The 17,300-nt window shown below is 44.9% G+C and overlaps 1 protein-coding gene, 1 long non-coding RNA gene and 1 other non-coding gene across 5 annotated transcripts; 2 read left to right on the top strand and 1 right to left on the bottom strand.

Moving 5' to 3' along the window:
- Positions 1-90: 90 nt before the first annotated feature.
- On the top strand, positions 91-10,616 carry LOC103657868. 2 transcript variants are annotated; one of them, XR_005835996.1, is made up of 3 exons: positions 91-305; positions 6,831-7,132; positions 9,087-10,616. It is a non-coding gene; the product is annotated as an uncharacterized LOC103657868 (long non-coding RNA). The 2 variants fall into 2 exon arrangements; XR_005835995.1 differs by lacking the exon at positions 9,087-10,616 and adding an exon at positions 8,226-8,485.
- Positions 3,701-6,821, bottom strand: ZNF785 (zinc finger protein 785). 2 transcript variants are annotated; one of them, XM_008685309.2, is made up of 3 exons: positions 6,475-6,821; positions 6,190-6,318; positions 3,701-5,365 (listed from the first exon to the last, which is right to left on the bottom strand). In XM_008685309.2, the coding sequence occupies exons 1-3, from the start codon at positions 6,677-6,679 to the stop codon at positions 4,452-4,454; spliced, it is 1,248 nt and encodes a 415-aa protein (XP_008683531.1). In that variant the 5' UTR covers positions 6,680-6,821; the 3' UTR covers positions 3,701-4,451. The 2 variants fall into 2 exon arrangements, with proteins under 2 accessions (XP_008683531.1, XP_008683532.1); XM_008685310.2 differs by lacking the exon at positions 6,190-6,318.
- Positions 10,617-13,935: 3,319 nt separating the features above from the next.
- On the top strand, positions 13,936-14,042 carry LOC121104135. Its single transcript, XR_005836502.1, has one exon. It is a non-coding gene; the product is annotated as a U6 spliceosomal RNA (small nuclear RNA).
- The last annotated feature ends 3,258 nt before the right edge of the window (positions 14,043-17,300 follow it).

The raw sequence follows: 17,300 nt of genomic DNA, 5'->3' as shown, positions 1-17,300 counted from the left end.
CATGGCGCCTGCTTGGCTTCTCTGGCCTCAGCGGCCACTTGCCCTCAACTACCATGGCCGCTGCAGGTGCGGGTTTTAGGCGAGCTGCACCGCCAGGCCGCGGGTTGGCGGGGCGTTGGAAAACGCGTCTCGGTCACCTGGCCCGAACCTGTGGAGACTCTCTGCATCTGTGGAACTCGGGATTGTGCCCTCGACGATCTCTCTCTGTGCCTCCCGACAGCGGGATCAGGAATCGGGTCCCTAGTCCCTGCGAGAGACGCACATACCCCTGGCCAAACCCTGGGGACAGCCGAGGTAGAAACCAGGTACACGTTTACCGTTGGGACCGCGGCTGCGGAGAGCGCCCGGCTCCTTGCACCCGCGGGACGGCTCTCAGTTTCTGGCCTGGAGTTTAGGGGGAGGAACTTTGCTCGGGGAGGTTGGAATCGGAGTGGGGAAATTTTACATTTGAATTTTCTGCAAATTAATATGGTTTTTAAAAAGTAATACAGAGGTTTATAATGAAAAAGGCAGCCCCCTGTACCCTTTCACTTTGTTCCCTAGAGACCACTTGTTGAACTCTTTTTATGAATCTGAATTATATCATACATACAGTAAAATGCACAGCTTTTCAGTGTGAAATTCGCTAAGTTTTGACAAATGCATACAACCGTGTTAACCATCACCCAAAACAAAATATAGAGCATTGATGAGCCCTGCATGTTTGGTTGTGCACACTTTTCAGTCATTATTACTAATTTTTGACTGTGATAAAATACATGTAACAAAAATTAACCATTTTAGACCTCACAATTCAGTGGCATTTAGGACATTAACAATGTGCAGCCATCTTTACTGCTTTCATCACCCCTGAAGGGAACCCCTTAACCTTGGAACCGCCACTCTCCCTTCTCCCCTGCCTCCATCCCTTGACAGTAACGAATCTTTCTGCCTCTGTGGATTTACTCTTTCTGGATATTTCACGTAAATGGAATCATGCGATATGTGGCCTTTTGTGTCTCGTTCCTGACAGCAAAATGCTTTCAAGTTTCATCGATGTAGCATTTATCAGTACCTTACTCCTTTTTTGTGGTTGGATAATATTCCATGGTACGGATACAGGTTTCCCCTGCTATTTCAAAGTAGAGCATTTCTATGAAACCTTTCATCAGCTGAAATGGTGTTAAAGCAAAGAAACAATTACCATTAATTTATATGGAAAATTTCTTGAGCATTCGCAGACCCCCAAAATAACCTCTCTTAGGCTTTACTGATACTTTAGGACACATCTTGCTAAAAGATGCACAAAATAAACGTAGATCAAGCACAGATGCTCACAGAGTTCAAAGCTATAGTAGTTTGATGCGGAGGGGCTGAGTGTAGCTCCCTGGGAAGGAGCTTGTTGGGGCCGCTGTTGGTGCTCGGGGTGTGAGCTGCCTCTAAAAGTAAAAATCCTCTTCAGATTTCTTTTGGCTAGTGAAAACAGGTACTAATGTAGGTTTTTCTTAAAGTGAAGTGGGCTAATGGGAGCTTTTGAAAAGTGAGGGGACACCTGGGGCGCCTGGGTGATGCAGTTGGTTCGGCATCTGATTCTTGGTTTGGCTCAGGTCTGATCTCGGCGTTGTCAGACTGAGCCCTGTGTCCAGCTCCATGCTCAGTCGGCTTGTGTTTCTCTCTCCCTCTCCCCCTCCCCCTGTGCTCTCTCCCTCTCTCTCTAAAATAAATTATAAAAAGAGGAAAGTGAGGGGACACCTGTATACCATGTTTTTATTCATTCTTCGGTTGATGGAAATTTGAGTTGTTTTTACCTTTCATGTTGCTGTGTACATTTTATTTATTTATTTATTTATTTATTTATTTATTTTAAGATTTTATTTATTTGAAGAGAGAGAGACAGCCAGCGAGAGAGGGAACACAAGCAGGGGGAGTGGGAGAGGAAGAAGCAGGCTCCCAGCGGAGGAGCCTGATGTGGGGCTCGATCCCATAACACCGGGATCACGCCCTGAGCCAAAGGCAGACGCTTAACGACTGCTCCACCCAGGCGCCCCTGCTGCCTATCCTACCACACGCTGTCTCTCCTTTGTGTTCACAAATGTTCTTCATTGCTGTTAGTGCCCTCTCCATCTTTATATTTTCTTGCCCCACCCTTGCTGTTTTTCACCTGGAATGCTTCTGCCTTTTGGTGTGACTTCTGCTATTTCATCTCAACAATTACTTGCTTATTTTATAACTTTTTAAACTTGAGCCCTGGAGGGGCCTCACTGCACTCATTGTGGTCAATAGTGTAGAAATGGAATAAGGAAAAATGTATCTTCAGATAGGAATCTTCTTCTAAACAGAGAATCAACTTTACCTACAGAGAAACTACAAAGGATTTCATCAGGACCAAAAAATACCTTGTCTACTCAGCTACTGTAATATAAGTCACTTCTTTTTGTACCAGGGATGGAAAAAACTTAAGGAGACGGAGCTAAACAATAAACCTGGGTGTTAACTGATGAGATCGAAACAAACTTTCAAGACTAAAACTGCCCCATCCTGAGTGGCCGATGTCATGTTGTTTTTTCTGCCAAACATTATAAAAATACAAAGATGCTCTTGGTTTCAGATTGTTTAATTGCCCACCAAATTGTATATGTTTGTTCCAGAATCTCGATCAGATATAATTAAAAGAAGTTATAAAATATACAAAGATAATTCAAGTTCGTAAATTTTACTTGTCTATAACAGGCTGCATTTGAGTATTTTTAAAATATTTTATTTATTTGAGAGAGACAGAGTGCGAGCAGCAGGAGGGGCACAGGGAGGGAGAGAATCTCAAGCCGACTCCACACTGAGCGCAGAGCCCCACGTGGGGCTCCATCTCACGACCCTGAGATCACGACCTGAGCTGAAACCAAGAGTCCAAGGCTCAACCGACCGAGCCACCAGGCGCTGGGGCATTTGAATTTTAAGGGAGATCTGAAGTTTCTTGCCTAAACCTCGGCCTTCCCTTGAAGTGTTTAGGGATGAAGTATGATGCCTGCAACTTACTGGGAAATAAAATGTATAAATGAACAGATGGGGGATGGATTGATCGATTGACATGTGATAAGGCAAATGCAGCAAAATTATGGAATCTAGATTACTTGTAGAAAGGGCATGAGTGTTTCCCATAAAATTCTTACAACTCTTTTGAATGAAAAATGTTATAAAACGTTGGGGGGGGCACGTCAAACTATGACAACATGTGAGGTGCTTTCACGTTTTATCTCAGACAACCCTGTGGAGTTGCCAAGTGAGACAATTAAGGCTTAGAAAGGTTGAATGACAGGCTTAAGGCCCCACAGCTAGTGGGGACTGAGCCAAACCTGGAATCCAGGACTACCAGTTCAGGAGAGGCTATGTGTGTGGTAAAGTAACACCCAGTTTCCATTCATAACCATTTTTGGAACCCGCGGGTTCCAAGAGCAGTCTTTTGTTCAAAGAGATACTTGAGTCCCCCATGACCGTTCCTGGCATGCAGCTGTGCTCAGCGCCACCCACGTCCTTATTCCTTCAGTAGTCTCCTGATCAGAAGTACAGCTAGCAGATCAAAGTGGGTCAGAAGGACCCCTTCTTAACTGCTGACACATACAAGCATTACTATAAAAACTAGCCTGGAGATACTTGGCCTTGATGTCAAGCCTAATCACAAGTCATTTACTCTCTTAAACAAAAGCACCAGCATTATGTTTCCAGCTGCTGTGGCCCAAAAGCACATCTTTATTCAAAAGGCGTAAAATCCAGAAAACATGCAGATATCTAAAGAGGAAAACACCGCAGTCACTAATTCACAAAAGTTTGAGGGGGGAAAAAAACCTTTAGGCTAAGCTTGACACTTCTGTGCACGACGCGCATAGTGGGCACGGGGCAGGACAGTTCCCCACCTGAAGCCATTGTTCCCCTCCCTATGGTCACCTTCAGGATTTTAAGACCAAAGAGTGCCAACAGTGGCTTGACATTGCACACGTCTCCTTGCCAGATGTCTCATCAGCACTGGCTAAAAGAATCCTTGGATGGGCTTCCCCCGCTGGGGATAGGCCCAAGGTGTGCCTTCTGTTCCAGGGGATGCTCAGAGTGTGTATGGGCTCCTTTAATAGGTTCTTGCATCTAGGGGGCCCCATGTCTGAGGAACAGGAGAGATACAGGCCAGAAAGCAGAATGCCCTAAAGAAGAGAACAATCCAGGCAAGAAAGCCAGGTAGGTGAATGATTTGCTGGGAAGAAACTCCAAGTGAGACTTGGAAGTGGGAGCAGGAGCCTCAGAAAGTGGGTTCAGCCTTCAGGTGGCCTTTCAGATTCCTGCCTCCTTCCAAAGGACCAGCCCTGTGCTCCCTTACCTCAGAGCTTTGTTTTCCTTACATGCCTACTTCCTTTCCATTCCTTATCCCCCAATGCATAAACTTTGCCTTTTCCCTTCCAAAGAAAATGAATCATCTCTCGTGAGCCCTGTCACCCACATTCTTGAAATATATCTGGAAAGTACCGGAAATGAACTGGGGGATCCTGGCCTCCCAAAACAAGGACTGGCGCCGAGAGCCCTACTGCAGGCCGCTGCCACCTCGGCCTTTTGCCAGAGCGATGGACCCACTGATGGGCTTCCAAGGCGTACTTGCGCTTAAAGCCTTTCCCACACTGTGGGCAGGGGAAGGGCCGGCTGTCAGAGTGAATGCGCTGGTGACTGAGGAGGAGAGATGAGTAGGTGAAGCGGAGGCCACAGTCTGGGCAGGGGTAGGGCTTCTCGCCTGTATGTGTGCGCCTGTGGATAGCCAGCAGGGAGCTGTAGGCAAAACGGAGGCCGCAGCTGGGACAGCTGTAGGGCTTCTCGCCCGTGTGCTTGCGCTGGTGGATGGCGAGCAGGTAGGGGTAAGTGAAGCGACTTTTGCAGTCTGGGCATGGGTAGGGCTTCTCCCCAGTGTGAGCCCGTCTATGGATGGCCAGGGAACCCCTCTGGCGGAAACGTCGCCCGCAATCAGGGCAGGAGTAGGGCTTTTCACCTGTGTGGATGAACTGATGCTGGAGCAGGTACTTGCGTTGGGAGAAACGAGCCTGGCACTGGTCACAGGGGAAGGGCCGCTCCCCAGAGTGGACCCGCTGGTGGTTGGCCAGGAGGGAGGGGTAGCTGAAGTTGCGGCCACAGTCTGGGCAAGAGTAGGGTGATTTGCGCGTTGTAGTGGCCTTGAACCAAGGCTTGACTGGGCTCCGCGCAGAGTTCCAGCAGAGCTCTGGGCAGGCAGCTCTGTGCCTGGCACCAGGTGGCCGGCTGGATGGTAACCACTCCTCACGAGACACTTTGTCACGCTCCATCTCTTTTTGCTTTGGACACTTCTTCAGTTCTTCTTTCTCTCCACTCTCATCCCTGGATCCTGAGACAGGGAAAAAGATAAAACTTGAAACTCGGTAGCACATTCCATAGTTCCATACAGTGGCCTGCCCTGGGAAGCAGCATGAAGGTCTGAGTGTATGGCGGTCTTGGGACTGGGGCCTCATCAAGCCCAGAAAGCTATCCTAGAGTAAAAGCAAAATTCATCATCTGGCTGGTGTTAACACAAGAAAGCTCTGAAGACTGGAGATACATGGAGGTGTCAACAATATGGAACCCCTAATCTGTCCGGTGACGAGGGTGGCGATGGTCCCAGCCTTCATAGAGCTTACAGTCCTGAACCTGCTTATGATCCCTTTGCAAAACAGCCATTAAATGATCTCCCTTGGTGCCATTCAAGGCCATCGCCAAAATGCCTACACTTGGACTGTGCTCCAAGTTCCACCGGAAGACCCGGGAACAAGCATTTATTATGACATGGCTGCAGAGAAAACACATCTTGATTTTAAAATCTCTGATGAATGACATTTATCATTACAGTGTGATCCACATGATATCCAAAAGGAACATTTGTCTTCATTTTATTACACAACAAAAAATCAAATTACAGATGTGTTCCTCCTTTCCCTTGGCTGCCCTGGCAACTCGGGCACTATTTTGCATTAAACTCGGGTTTTTCGGTATAATTAAGTGGTGCTGTAAGTCCCAATTTAGCTGCTCTATGAGCCATTTTGCAGTGAGACTGGAACTTTCTGGAGATGAGGTGTAGGGAGACACGATGGGGCTTTGGAGGGGGCAGTGTGTACTGTGTATCCGAGTTGGGGAAGGGGTTCTCAAAGGTCCCATACTGGGTTTGAAGTGAAGTACCTGTTATCTTTCCGCTGTCTCTGATGACAGCGGCTGGGCTCTCACCCTCTGGATCCTGGGACTCGGGGCTCCACGCCTCCACCTCTCCTTCCACCCAAGATATAAAAGCGGGTTTGGGACCTGAAAATCCTGCGGAAGGGAAACATTGGGTTCGGCTGAGAACCCGAGAGGGGAGGATGAGGGTGCTTCCCCAGTGCCCCACACTTCCAAACCACTTGTCTCTAGGGACATCAGTTCCCCCCTTCCCACGGATTACTGGGTCCTGGATGGACCGCCGGGCCTCACCGAGCGCGTCCAGGAGGCCGTAAGTCTCCCGCATCACGTCCCGGTACAGGGCCCTCTGCGCGGGCCGCAGACAGCCCCACTCCTCCGGGGAGAAGTACACGGCCACATCTGCGAAGCTCACGAACCCGGGGCTGCTTTCTCTCCTCGGCCCGCTCCCAGCCTCCCCGGGTACATCCGCAGGGAGCCGGGCCAGGGGCGGCGCCATGGGAAAGCCCTCCAGCGCTACGCCAAGAGAGGATTCTGGAACGTGTGGAAAGGCTAGAGCCTTCCTATCTTCTGAAAGGGTCCTTAAGGGCCATAGCACTGCCCTTGACCAACATGGCGTCCCTCCGGCCTCAACCTCCCTTGCCTTTCAGGTCTGCCCTTACGTACCAAGGGGAAAACCAGAAGGGAGGTTGGAGCCGCAAGCCGTAGATGACGTGCGTTGATTGGACAGCGCCGGGTGGACCGGGTAAGAAGTAAGGCCGTGATTGGTTGTGCGGGAGCGGCCTATTTGAAAGGCTGAAGGGAAGAAAGCCACTGGTCTGAAGGTGGCGGGCGCTGAGGGGCAGTCGGCTCTCTTCTCACCTAAAAAAGAAGTTTTGACGGGTTGGAGCCACTCCCTTCTGCTACTACATGAGACCTGTTGCGAGCAGATGTAGGTGTCCCGGGCTGGGAGGTGAGTAAAAGCCGACGGGCGAAAACCGAGGCGGATTCTGGAGATGATGGAAGTGAGGGATGGGCTATCCCCGCCTGCTCTGGAGACTCAGGTTAAGGCTAGCCCCGGTTCCTCCCGGTATTTGATTTGGCCCATGCCCCGAGGTCACAGATGTCTTGCCTTATACAGACGCAGCAGCTGAGGAACAGAAAGCCCAGGTGACTGCTCCCCGGCGGCAGAGCCGGATTCACAGTTATTTTCTGGCTTCCAGGTTCAGCTAAGTGCTAAGACTTAGCTAAGTGCTTACTGTACCCTGTCTCAATCGGGAAGCTTGTGTTTAAATTACAGCTCATAAATGAGTAATAAAACTGGGAAACGAATCAGATCATCTCTTAATCTGTTTTTCAAACTTGTCCAACTAAATAATATTCACAGGAGCAGAGAAGGAAAGTTCTAGAGATATAACAAAAAAGTTGTCCATCCCCACAGTGAAACCACTTTGAAGACATAGGATAGCTTTACAATTCATGTGGATATGCATTCTATTTCGTAATATAACCAAACTCAATAGAATGCATAGTCAAAAGTAAGATTTGCAGAAATGTTGAACGCTCTTCCACTATAGGTGGAGTGTAAGTTGGTACAACTACTTTGGAAAACTGGCAGTATCTACTAAAGCTAAATATATGCATACCTATGACCTAGCAATTCCACTCCTCCCTCTATACCCAACAGAAGTGCGTACATATGTTTACTGAAAGACATGTGCTCAAATGTTCATAGCAACACTAGTTGCAATAGCCAAAAACCAGAAACTATCCACAACAGTAGAAGAATGAATAAAAATATTGTGGAATATTCAGTGGAATACTATTCATGGAATACTATTCATGGAATACTATTCAGAAATGAGAATGAATGATCTAGAACTACATGCATAATATGGATGAATCTTGCAGGCCTGCTGTTGAGCCAAAGAAGCCAGACACAAAATAATATGTAATGTGTGATTCCATTTATATAAAATGTAAAATCTGGCAAAGCTAATCCAAGCTATTACTAATCCAAGTTTTTTGTTTGTAAAGTGCTGATAATATTCTGTTTCTTGATCTAGGCGCTGGTTATACAATATGTTCAGTTTGTGAAAATTGACCTGCACACTTGCGGATGTGTGTTATGCTTCAGTTGGAAAAAAAAAAAAAAGGTCTCCTCCCTCTAGTCTTCCTACTCCTTCCTAGAGGCAACCTCTATTACCTGTTTCTTGTGTCCTAGAGATAATTTAGGTACATAAAAACATGAATGTTTGTTGGTTTTTCTTTTCACAAGTAGCATAATAAACACACTGTTTGCTTTGCTTTCTTTTCTCACTTGATACATCTTGCAGATTGTTTAATTTCAGCACATATAGATCACTTTTTTTAATGGCTGCATAACATAGTGTTCCACTGTATGGATGAAACAGTTTATTTAGTTCATTTTCTGTTGATGAGCAATGAGTTTGTTTCCAGTCTTGCTACCATAAAATACTGCAATCACTATCCTTAGATATACTTCTTTAGGCACATATATGGGCATGTCTGTAGAATAAAATTCTAGAAGCAGAATTGCTGATTCAAAGGGAAGGCTAGTGTTTTAAACCATTTGTTAATTTAAGTTATTAAGACTTTCTCCCAAATCCACAAAAAGTGTTGATATATCCAGAAGATATAATATTTATTTTGCATCTTCAACCTGCCCGGTTTTGAGAAGCATGTTTTTTTTTTTTTTTTAAAGATTTTATTTATTTATGTGTCAGACAGCCAGCGAGAGAGGGAACACAGCAGGGGAGTGGGAGAGGAAGAAGCAGGCTCCCAGCAGAGGAGCCTGATGTGGGACTCAATCCCGGAACGCCGGGATCATGCCCTGAGCCGAAGGCAGACGCTTAACTACCCAGGTGCCCCAAGAAGCATGGTTTTAAGGTCTTTTATTTATTCAGGTGACATCACAGACAGAGTAATGGACACCGAAGATGGCTATGTTCTTTCTAATCCCTGAAACCTGTGAATACGTTTGGCAGACAGGACTTTGCAGATGTGATCGAGCCAAGGATTTTCAGATGGGAAGACGATCTTGCATTATCCCAGTGGGTCTAATGTCATCCCAATGATCCCTATAAAAAGGAGGGGAGGCTCCTCTGGTCTTGGAGCTAGCTTGCAGCGACTGAAATGGCTAAAATGCACCAAGAAGGTCAGAATTGTCAGTAAATACAGGACCCAGTATGGTGCCTCCCTCAGGAAAATGGTGAAGAAATCAAAATAAGGGGCACTTGGGTGACTCAGTCGGTTAAGCGTCTGCTTTCAGCTCAGGTCATAGTCCCAGAGTCCCCGATTGAGCCCCGGCATCTGGCTCCCTGCTCTGTGGGGAGTCTGCTTCTCCCTCTCCCTCTGCTCCTTCACCCACTCATGCTCTCTTTCTCTCTCTCTCAAAGAAATAAAATCTCTAAAAAATTTAAAAATTAAAAAAAAGAAAAAAATTCAAAATAAGCCAGCACTCCCAAGTACATCTTTGCTCCTTCCGTGGCAAACCAAAGATGAAAACAAGAGCTGTGCCGATCTGGCATTGTGGTTCCTGCATGAAAACGGTAGCTGGTGGTACCTGGACCTACAAGACCACTTTTGTTGTCACAGTGGTCTGCCATCAGAAGACTGAAGGAATTTTTTTCATTTGAAACATTGCTAGCCCGTAATAAATGAGTTAATTTATGTAAGCAAAAAAAAAAAAGGGAGGGAGGAGGCAGGAAGATCAAAGTTGAAGAAGATGGGACAACAAAAACGGGTGGGAGTGAAGGATTGCCGAAAAGGGGACACAAACCAAGGACTTTTGCAGCCTCTAGAGGCTGGAAAAGGCAAGGGAAGGACTCTCCCCTAAAGACTGGCAAATGCAACCTTGCTAACACCTTGACTTTAGTCCCGTAAGACCTATTTTCAGACTTCGGACCTACAGAATTGTAAGAAATAAGTTTGTGTTACTCTAAACCACCTAGTTTGGTAATTTCTTACAGCAGCACTGGGAAACTCGTCCAGGTAACACTGAGGAGCTATCTCTGAGCTTCGTCAAGTACTGCACTGGGTGTGGGAGCACTCTCCCAGCTCTGAATTCAAGAACTGAAGATCTGAAGGAAGCATTACTCAAAGAGATCATGCAGAGGGAAGGAAGCCTGCACAGAAGAATACCCACTGGAGGATTCCAGTTGTATGCCATTTTATAGCAGGGTAAATGAATCTGTGGTGGGGACACAATTAGAGCAGTGGTTGTCTCTGGCAGGATGGGAATGGGTTTAACCAGAAAGGGAACTTTGTAGGATGATGGTAATATTCTGTATCTTGATAGAGGTTTGGGTGTAAGCATTGTCAACACTCAGCAAATACACACTTAAAATCTGTTTGCATTTGATTCTATGTCAGTTTATTTTTTAGATGTACTTAGGTATTCTTCTGATAAAATAAAGATTTTATTTATTTACTTGAGAAAGAGCACAGAGGGAGAGGGAGCACAGAGGCAGAAGGAGAAGCAGACTCACTGCCGAGCACAGAGCCCGACACGGGGCTCGATCCTAGGACCCTGGGATCATGACCTGAGCTGAAGGCAGACACTTAACTGACTGAGCCACCCAGGCGCCCCTCTATGTCAGTTTAACTATAAAACTCTGTAAAGCAAGTACTGAGCTCTAGTTAATGGTGTGTATGCTGAAATGTTCAGGGGTGACACATACTGATGCTGACAGTTTCTTTGAAATGCATCAAAAAATAAAATAAAATGGACTGGTGGAGAGATGGATAGTTCTGCAATAAAGCAAGTGTAGTAGAATGTTAACGCTAGAACGAGGTGGTGAGTACATGGATAGGAACCGTAAAATTCCTTCACCTTTACATTTGAAACTTTCCAAATAAAATGGGGAAAAAGAAAAGAGAAGCAGGCTGGATGTTACCCCCACAAGGCATGAATAACCATTTTTAAAAATGTACAACTAAGTGGCATTTAGTGCATTCACAGTATTTGGCAAACACCACCTCTCCTTCAAAACTTTATCACCTCTGTGATTTTGATTTGATTACGTTGACTGTGGATTTCTTTCGGTATTGCTGCCATCCTAACAATATTAAGTCTTCCAATCCATGAACACGGGGTGTCTTTCTGTGTATTTAAGTCTTTAATTTCTTTCAGCAGTATTTTGTAGTTTTCAGCGTACAAGTCTTTTGCCTTCTTAGTTAAATTCTTTCCTAAGTATTTTATTCTATTTAATGCTATTGTAAATGGAATTATTTTCCTAATAACTTTTCTGGATTGTTCGTTGCTAATATATAGAAATGCAACTGATTTTTGTGTGTTGATTTTGCATCTTGCCACTTTGCTGAATTTATTTCTTTGCTCCAACAGTTTGTGTGTGTGGAATCTCTAGGGTTTTTAGAGAAAAGATCCTGTCATCTGTGACTAGAGATCATTTTACTTCTTCCTTTCCACTTTGGATACTGTTTATTTCTTTATATTGCTTTATTGCTCTGGCTAGAACTTACGACACACAATATTGAAAAGAAGTGGCAAAAGTTGGCATCCTTGGGGTGCCTGACTGGCTTAGTCGATAGAGAGTGTGCGACTCTTGATGTTGGGGTCATGGGTTCGAGCCCTACTTTGGATGTGGAGCCTACTTTAAAAATAAATAAATAAAATATTTAAAAAAAACAAAAAACCCTGGGCATCCTTGTCTTATTCCTGATTCTATGGGGAAAGTTTTCAGTCTTTCTCCATTGAGTATGATGTTAGGTGTGGGTTGCTCATCTATGGCTTTTATCATGTTGAGGAATTTTTCTTCTATATCGAATTTATTGAGTGTTTTTGTCATGAAAGGATGTTGAGTTTTGTCAAAATCTTGTTCTGCCTTGAGATGATCATTTTTTCCCTTATTATTGTGGCGTATTACATTGACCTGTTTTCATCTATGGAACATTCTTGTATTCCAGGAATATGTCCCACTGGGTCATAGTGTATAACTCTTCTAACATGGTGCTTTGGTTTGCTAGTATTTTTTCAGGATTTTTGTATCAATATTTGTAAGGGATATTGGTCTATAATTTTCTTATAATGTCTTTGTCTAGCTTTGGTATCAGTGTAAGAGTTTTTAAAATGTATTCTAGATTCAAATCCCTTTTCAGATACATCAGTTGAAAATATTTTCTCCCATTCAGTAGACTGTCTTTTAATTCTCTTCAGGATATCTTTTGAAGCCCAAGTTTTAATTTTGATGAAATCAGTGTATCTATTTTTATCTTTTATCACTTGTGCTTTTTGTGTCATACCTAAGAAACCATTGCCTGATCCAACATCACAAAGACTGACATCTGTGTTTACTGCTGATAAGAGTTTTATAGTTTCAGCTCTTACATTTAGGTCTATGGTTTGTCCATATTGAGTTAATTTTTTTTTAAGATTTTATTTATTTATTCGACAGAGACAGAGACAGCCAGCGAGAGAGGGAACACAAGCAGGGGGAGTGGGAGAGGAAGAAGCAGACTCCTAGCGGAAGAGCCTGATGTGGGGCTTGATCCCATAACGCCAGGATCACGCCCTGAGCCGAAGGCAGACGCTTAACCACTGTGCCACCCAGGCGCCCCTTGAGTTAATTTTTTTTTAAGATTTTATTTATTTATTTGAGAGAGAGAGCAAGTTTGGTGGAGGGGCAGAGGGATAACCAGACTCCTCGCTGAGCGGCGAGTGCAACGCAGGGCTCGATCCCAGGACCCTGAGATCACAACCTAAGCTGAAGTCAGATGCCTAACCAACTGAGCCACCCAGGCATCCCGAGTTAATTTTTATATATGGTTGAAGGTAGGGATCCAACTTCATTCTTTTGTATGTGTCTATCCAGCCCCAACACAATTTGTTGAAAAGACCATTTCACTTTTGGAATTGTCTTGGCAATTTTGTTGAAAATCACTTGATCATAGGGGGCGCCTGGCTGGCTCCGTTGGTAGAGCATGGGACTCTTGATCTGAGGGTCATGAGTTCAAGCCCCACATTGGGCATGGAGCCTACTTAAAAGAAAGAAAGGGGACGCCTGGGTGGCTCAGTCATTTAAGTGTCTGCCTTCGGCCAGGATCCTGAGATCAGCCCCACACCAAGTTTCCTGTTCAGTGGTAAGTCTGCTTCTCCTTCTCCTTCTGCTCCTCCCTCTGCTCGTGCTCTCTCTTTCAAATAAAACCTTAAAAAAAACATCACTTGATTGTAAACATAAGGGATTATTTCTGGAAGGACATTTTCTCTTACTTAATAAAGTCCTCTCATTTAATCGTTCCGTCCTTCAGCTGGAGATGAGCGTCTCTGCTGTGACCTAAATGGGAGTACAATGACCGCAGTGAGAATGTTGTAAGGTCCTTATACTGTGCCTGTGGTTTGGAGATTTTGGTCAACATTAGGTTTTTTCCCTCCAAAAGATAAAAACCTTTTAAATCCTTTAGCAGGTCCCTGTGAAAATACCATACTGTGTACAATAAAAGTGAAAGGCGAGTAGCTAGTATCTGACGCTTACCTGACTGAGCCACCGAGGTGCCCCAGTCTTTTTCATTTTAGATTAAAAACGGGCAGGAGCACCTGGGTGGCTCAGTCAGTTAAGTGACCCACTTTTGATTTTGGCCCAGGTCGTGATCTCGTGATCTTGGGGTGCTGAGATCGAGTCCTACATGGGGCTTACATGGGGTGTGGAGCCTGCTTGGGATGCTCTCTCTCCCTCTGCCCCTCCCCCGCTCTCTTGCGCTCTCTAATAAATAAATCAATAAATAAATGGGCATACAGGGCTCGCTCCGGCAGTACATACAGTAAACTTGGAATGATACAGAGAGGACTAGCATGGCCCCTGTGCAAGGATGACACGCCGGTTCGTAAGGCAGACTCCCAGTGAACTGCCACCCTTTCCGGATGAACTTGGAGGGAACAATGTGAGTCAAAAGCACAACAGGCAGCACCGAATAATGAAAATTGGGGCATCTCACTAGAAAAATATTAAAAGTAAAATAAAAATAGGCATACAGCTAAAGAGGAATATTAGACTTAAGTTAAATATATGTGTTGAAAATTTAAGGGTAACTTCCAAAAGAATGTATAACTTTCAAAGAACAAGGGGTGAAAACCTGCGTAAAGAGAGACTATGTAGCAAAAAATCAGTAAGTGACAAATTGGGAAAAATATCTGCAAATTATATTCCAAAGGACTAATTTCACATTAAAGAAGACAAAGACTAACAACAGAGAAATAGGTAAACAATATAAATGACAATTCACATAAAAGAAAATACATGGGGCTCCTGGGTGGCACAGCGGTTAAACATCTGCCTTCGGCTCAGGGCGTGATCCCGGCGTTCTGGGATCGAGCCCCACATCAGGCTCTTCCGCTAGGAGCCTGCTTCTTCCTCTCCCACTCCCCCTGCTTGTGTTCCCTCTCTCTCTAGCTGTCTCTATCTCTGTCGAATAAATAAATAAAATCTTAAAATAAAAGAAAATACAGCAATGTCTTAAAGCATTGGAAAAATAATCACTCATAACGGGAACGCAAGGTAGAATCCCATGGCAGTATTTTTCAGCTTTCAGATGAGCAAGGATCAAAAAGTTTACTGATGGGGGAAGAAAAGTTTGCTGAAGAGGGTGGGCAGGGGGAAAGAAGTGTGCTGACACTCCTGTCCCAAAATAGGCCCCCCTCATCACTTTCATCCCCTCACCCTGCACTGACCACGTCCTGATACTGTTTGTCTTTTTCTTTAGCCTGGAATCTCCATGAGGGCAAGACTGTCTTTTCCACTATTGCGTTTCCATCTCCTAGAACATTACATGGCCTGTGGCTATTGCCCAAGATACTTGTTGAATGAAGGAATGAATGATACACTGTGTTTTTGGAGGTAGAGGCATTCCCACATATGGCTGATGGGAGTGTAAATTCATTCAGCCTCCTTGGAAAGTAATTTGGTAATAATTATTAGAATTGCAGATACAACATTCATGTATTTGTTCATTTTTTAATGGGTACATAGTGTCTGGGAGGATGAAAAAGTTCTGGAAATAGGGGTGGGTTGTCCAACATTGTGAATGTCCTTAACGCCACTGAACTTAAAAATGGTGAAAATGGTAAATTTTATGTTTATTTCACCACAAAAAAATCTGCAGTTTTGTACCTTCCACAGCGATTTAAGAGACCAACTTTTTTTACTTCCAAAACTTATATCTTGAACACCATTTATAGGAGATTTGTACGAAGTATCCTGTGACTACAATATTTTATTTGCAAGAGTGACTCCTGGTTCGCAGCAGGCAGGACCAGGAACACAGACTTACCACGTGGCCACAGCTACAAGCGAGCTTACCTGATCCTGTTGGGACACCTTTTATTCTAGGGCTCCTGTCCCTTTCACAGGTATGTTGAATTTCACTTTCAACTTTGTAGGAGCATTTCCTGGTTTTGCTTTTAATGACATCTAAACCAGTAACTTTTCTGTGTTTGTTTATTTATTTTAAAGATGTTATTTATTCATTTGACAGAGAGAGAGAGAGAGCACATGCAGGGGGAGCAGCAGGAAGAGGGAGAGGACGAGGCAGGCTCCCCTCCAAGAAAGGAGCCCAATGTGGGGTTCAATCCCATGACCCTGGGACCATGACCCGAGCTGAAGGCAGGCGCTTAACTGACTAAGCCCCCCAGGCACCCCTTCTTCGTGTTTGCTGTTAAGCTTGAATTCACAGGACCATTATGATACTTTTTTTGCATTTTCCCAGTTTCTTGACCAGTTGTTCTTGGAACTTGGGGGGAAATGTATACATTTCCCAAGAAACGCCGAGAAGGAATTCCTACATGTATACACACTAGAAGGAACCCCAAGAGGCACCAGGAGCACTAGAAGAACATGAGGCATGAAAGCTAAGTTATGAGAGAACTTCAGTGGGAAAACTAAGATAAATAAGAAAAAAATTAAACTATTGATTTGCTAAGTCATGAGGCGTCTTAAAGGAGTTTCAGTGGGGCACTACCTTGTCTAACAGCCGGCTTTGGAGTGAGAGCTGGCTTGGAACCCTGGCCCTTAGGTTTACCAGATATGTGATCCTGGACAAGTTATTTAATGTATCAGTGAGCCTCAGTTCCCTCCTCTATTAAAGGGAAATAATACCTACTGTCAGGTGTGCAATTTAAGGTTACCCATTGTTTCGTGGATGCTGGCAGAAGACAAGAGACTCCAGTGTCCTAGACAAAAGACCTTATTCATGGCACAAAAGCCACCTGAGTATCATGTATAAATTGGCTCTTTTGCCTCCTAAGCCCCACAGAGGCAACAGGGAGGGGCCTGACGGATGCTGGGCACACCGCGAGTTGCGCTATGGGGGAGGAACAATGAACCTGGGGAACCTGGTGTTTTAGGGTAAGTAGTAAGCAAGCTGCTCTTTGTCCCACACAGAGACACTACTTCTCCTTCATGGTTACTTAATGCAAACACAGCCCTAAGAAATGGCTGGGGAGAGAGTAAACGAGTCGTCAGGGCCTTGTCGTTTTGGTTTTTTTCTTTCTGTACTCTAGGGTACAGCTTATTAAAGGAAAAGGATACGGATTAAAGTCAGCAAATGGAAAAGGTGCATGGGGCAAAGCCCGGGAGACACCAGACACGAACTTAGAAACTTCCAGGTGTCTTTGTCCAGTGGAGTTGCACAGGGATGCCCTTTATGCTCCCAACAGTGACTTGTGACAATACGTGTGAACTGTTGCCAACCAGAGAAGCTCACCCAAGCCTTGGTGTCTAGGGTTTTTATTGCGGAGTCAGTTACACAGTCGTGGAGTACTCACGTGACTGACCTCAGCTACTGACTCCGTCTCCCAGAGCAAAAACAGGCATTCATCAGAAACCACATTGTTAGGATAAACTCATCTGGTCAGACTGGTACAGCATGGCTCTCGAGGCCTCCGGCATACGAAAACCCCCTAAGCGGGCAAAATATTACAAGGGCTCGGAATTGATCTCCCAGGAATGAGCTAAGTGCCAGTACTGAAGATGAGCTTTCTTTGGAATGTGCAGGGTTTGAGCAACCTAGGCCGGCTGAGTTAACCCTTTTCTGTTTGTTTTTTTTTTTTTTTTTTTAAGATTTTATTTATTTGTTTGACAGAGAGAGAGACAGCCAGCGAGAGAGGG

The sequence above is a fragment of the Ursus maritimus genome, unplaced genomic scaffold, assembly GCF_017311325.1.
Source record: "Ursus maritimus isolate PB19 unplaced genomic scaffold, ASM1731132v1 scaffold_2, whole genome shotgun sequence".
NCBI lineage: Eukaryota > Metazoa > Chordata > Mammalia > Carnivora > Ursidae > Ursus > Ursus maritimus.
Note: the sequence above shows the minus strand (reverse complement) of the source record. Positions and strands in the feature narration are given on the sequence as shown.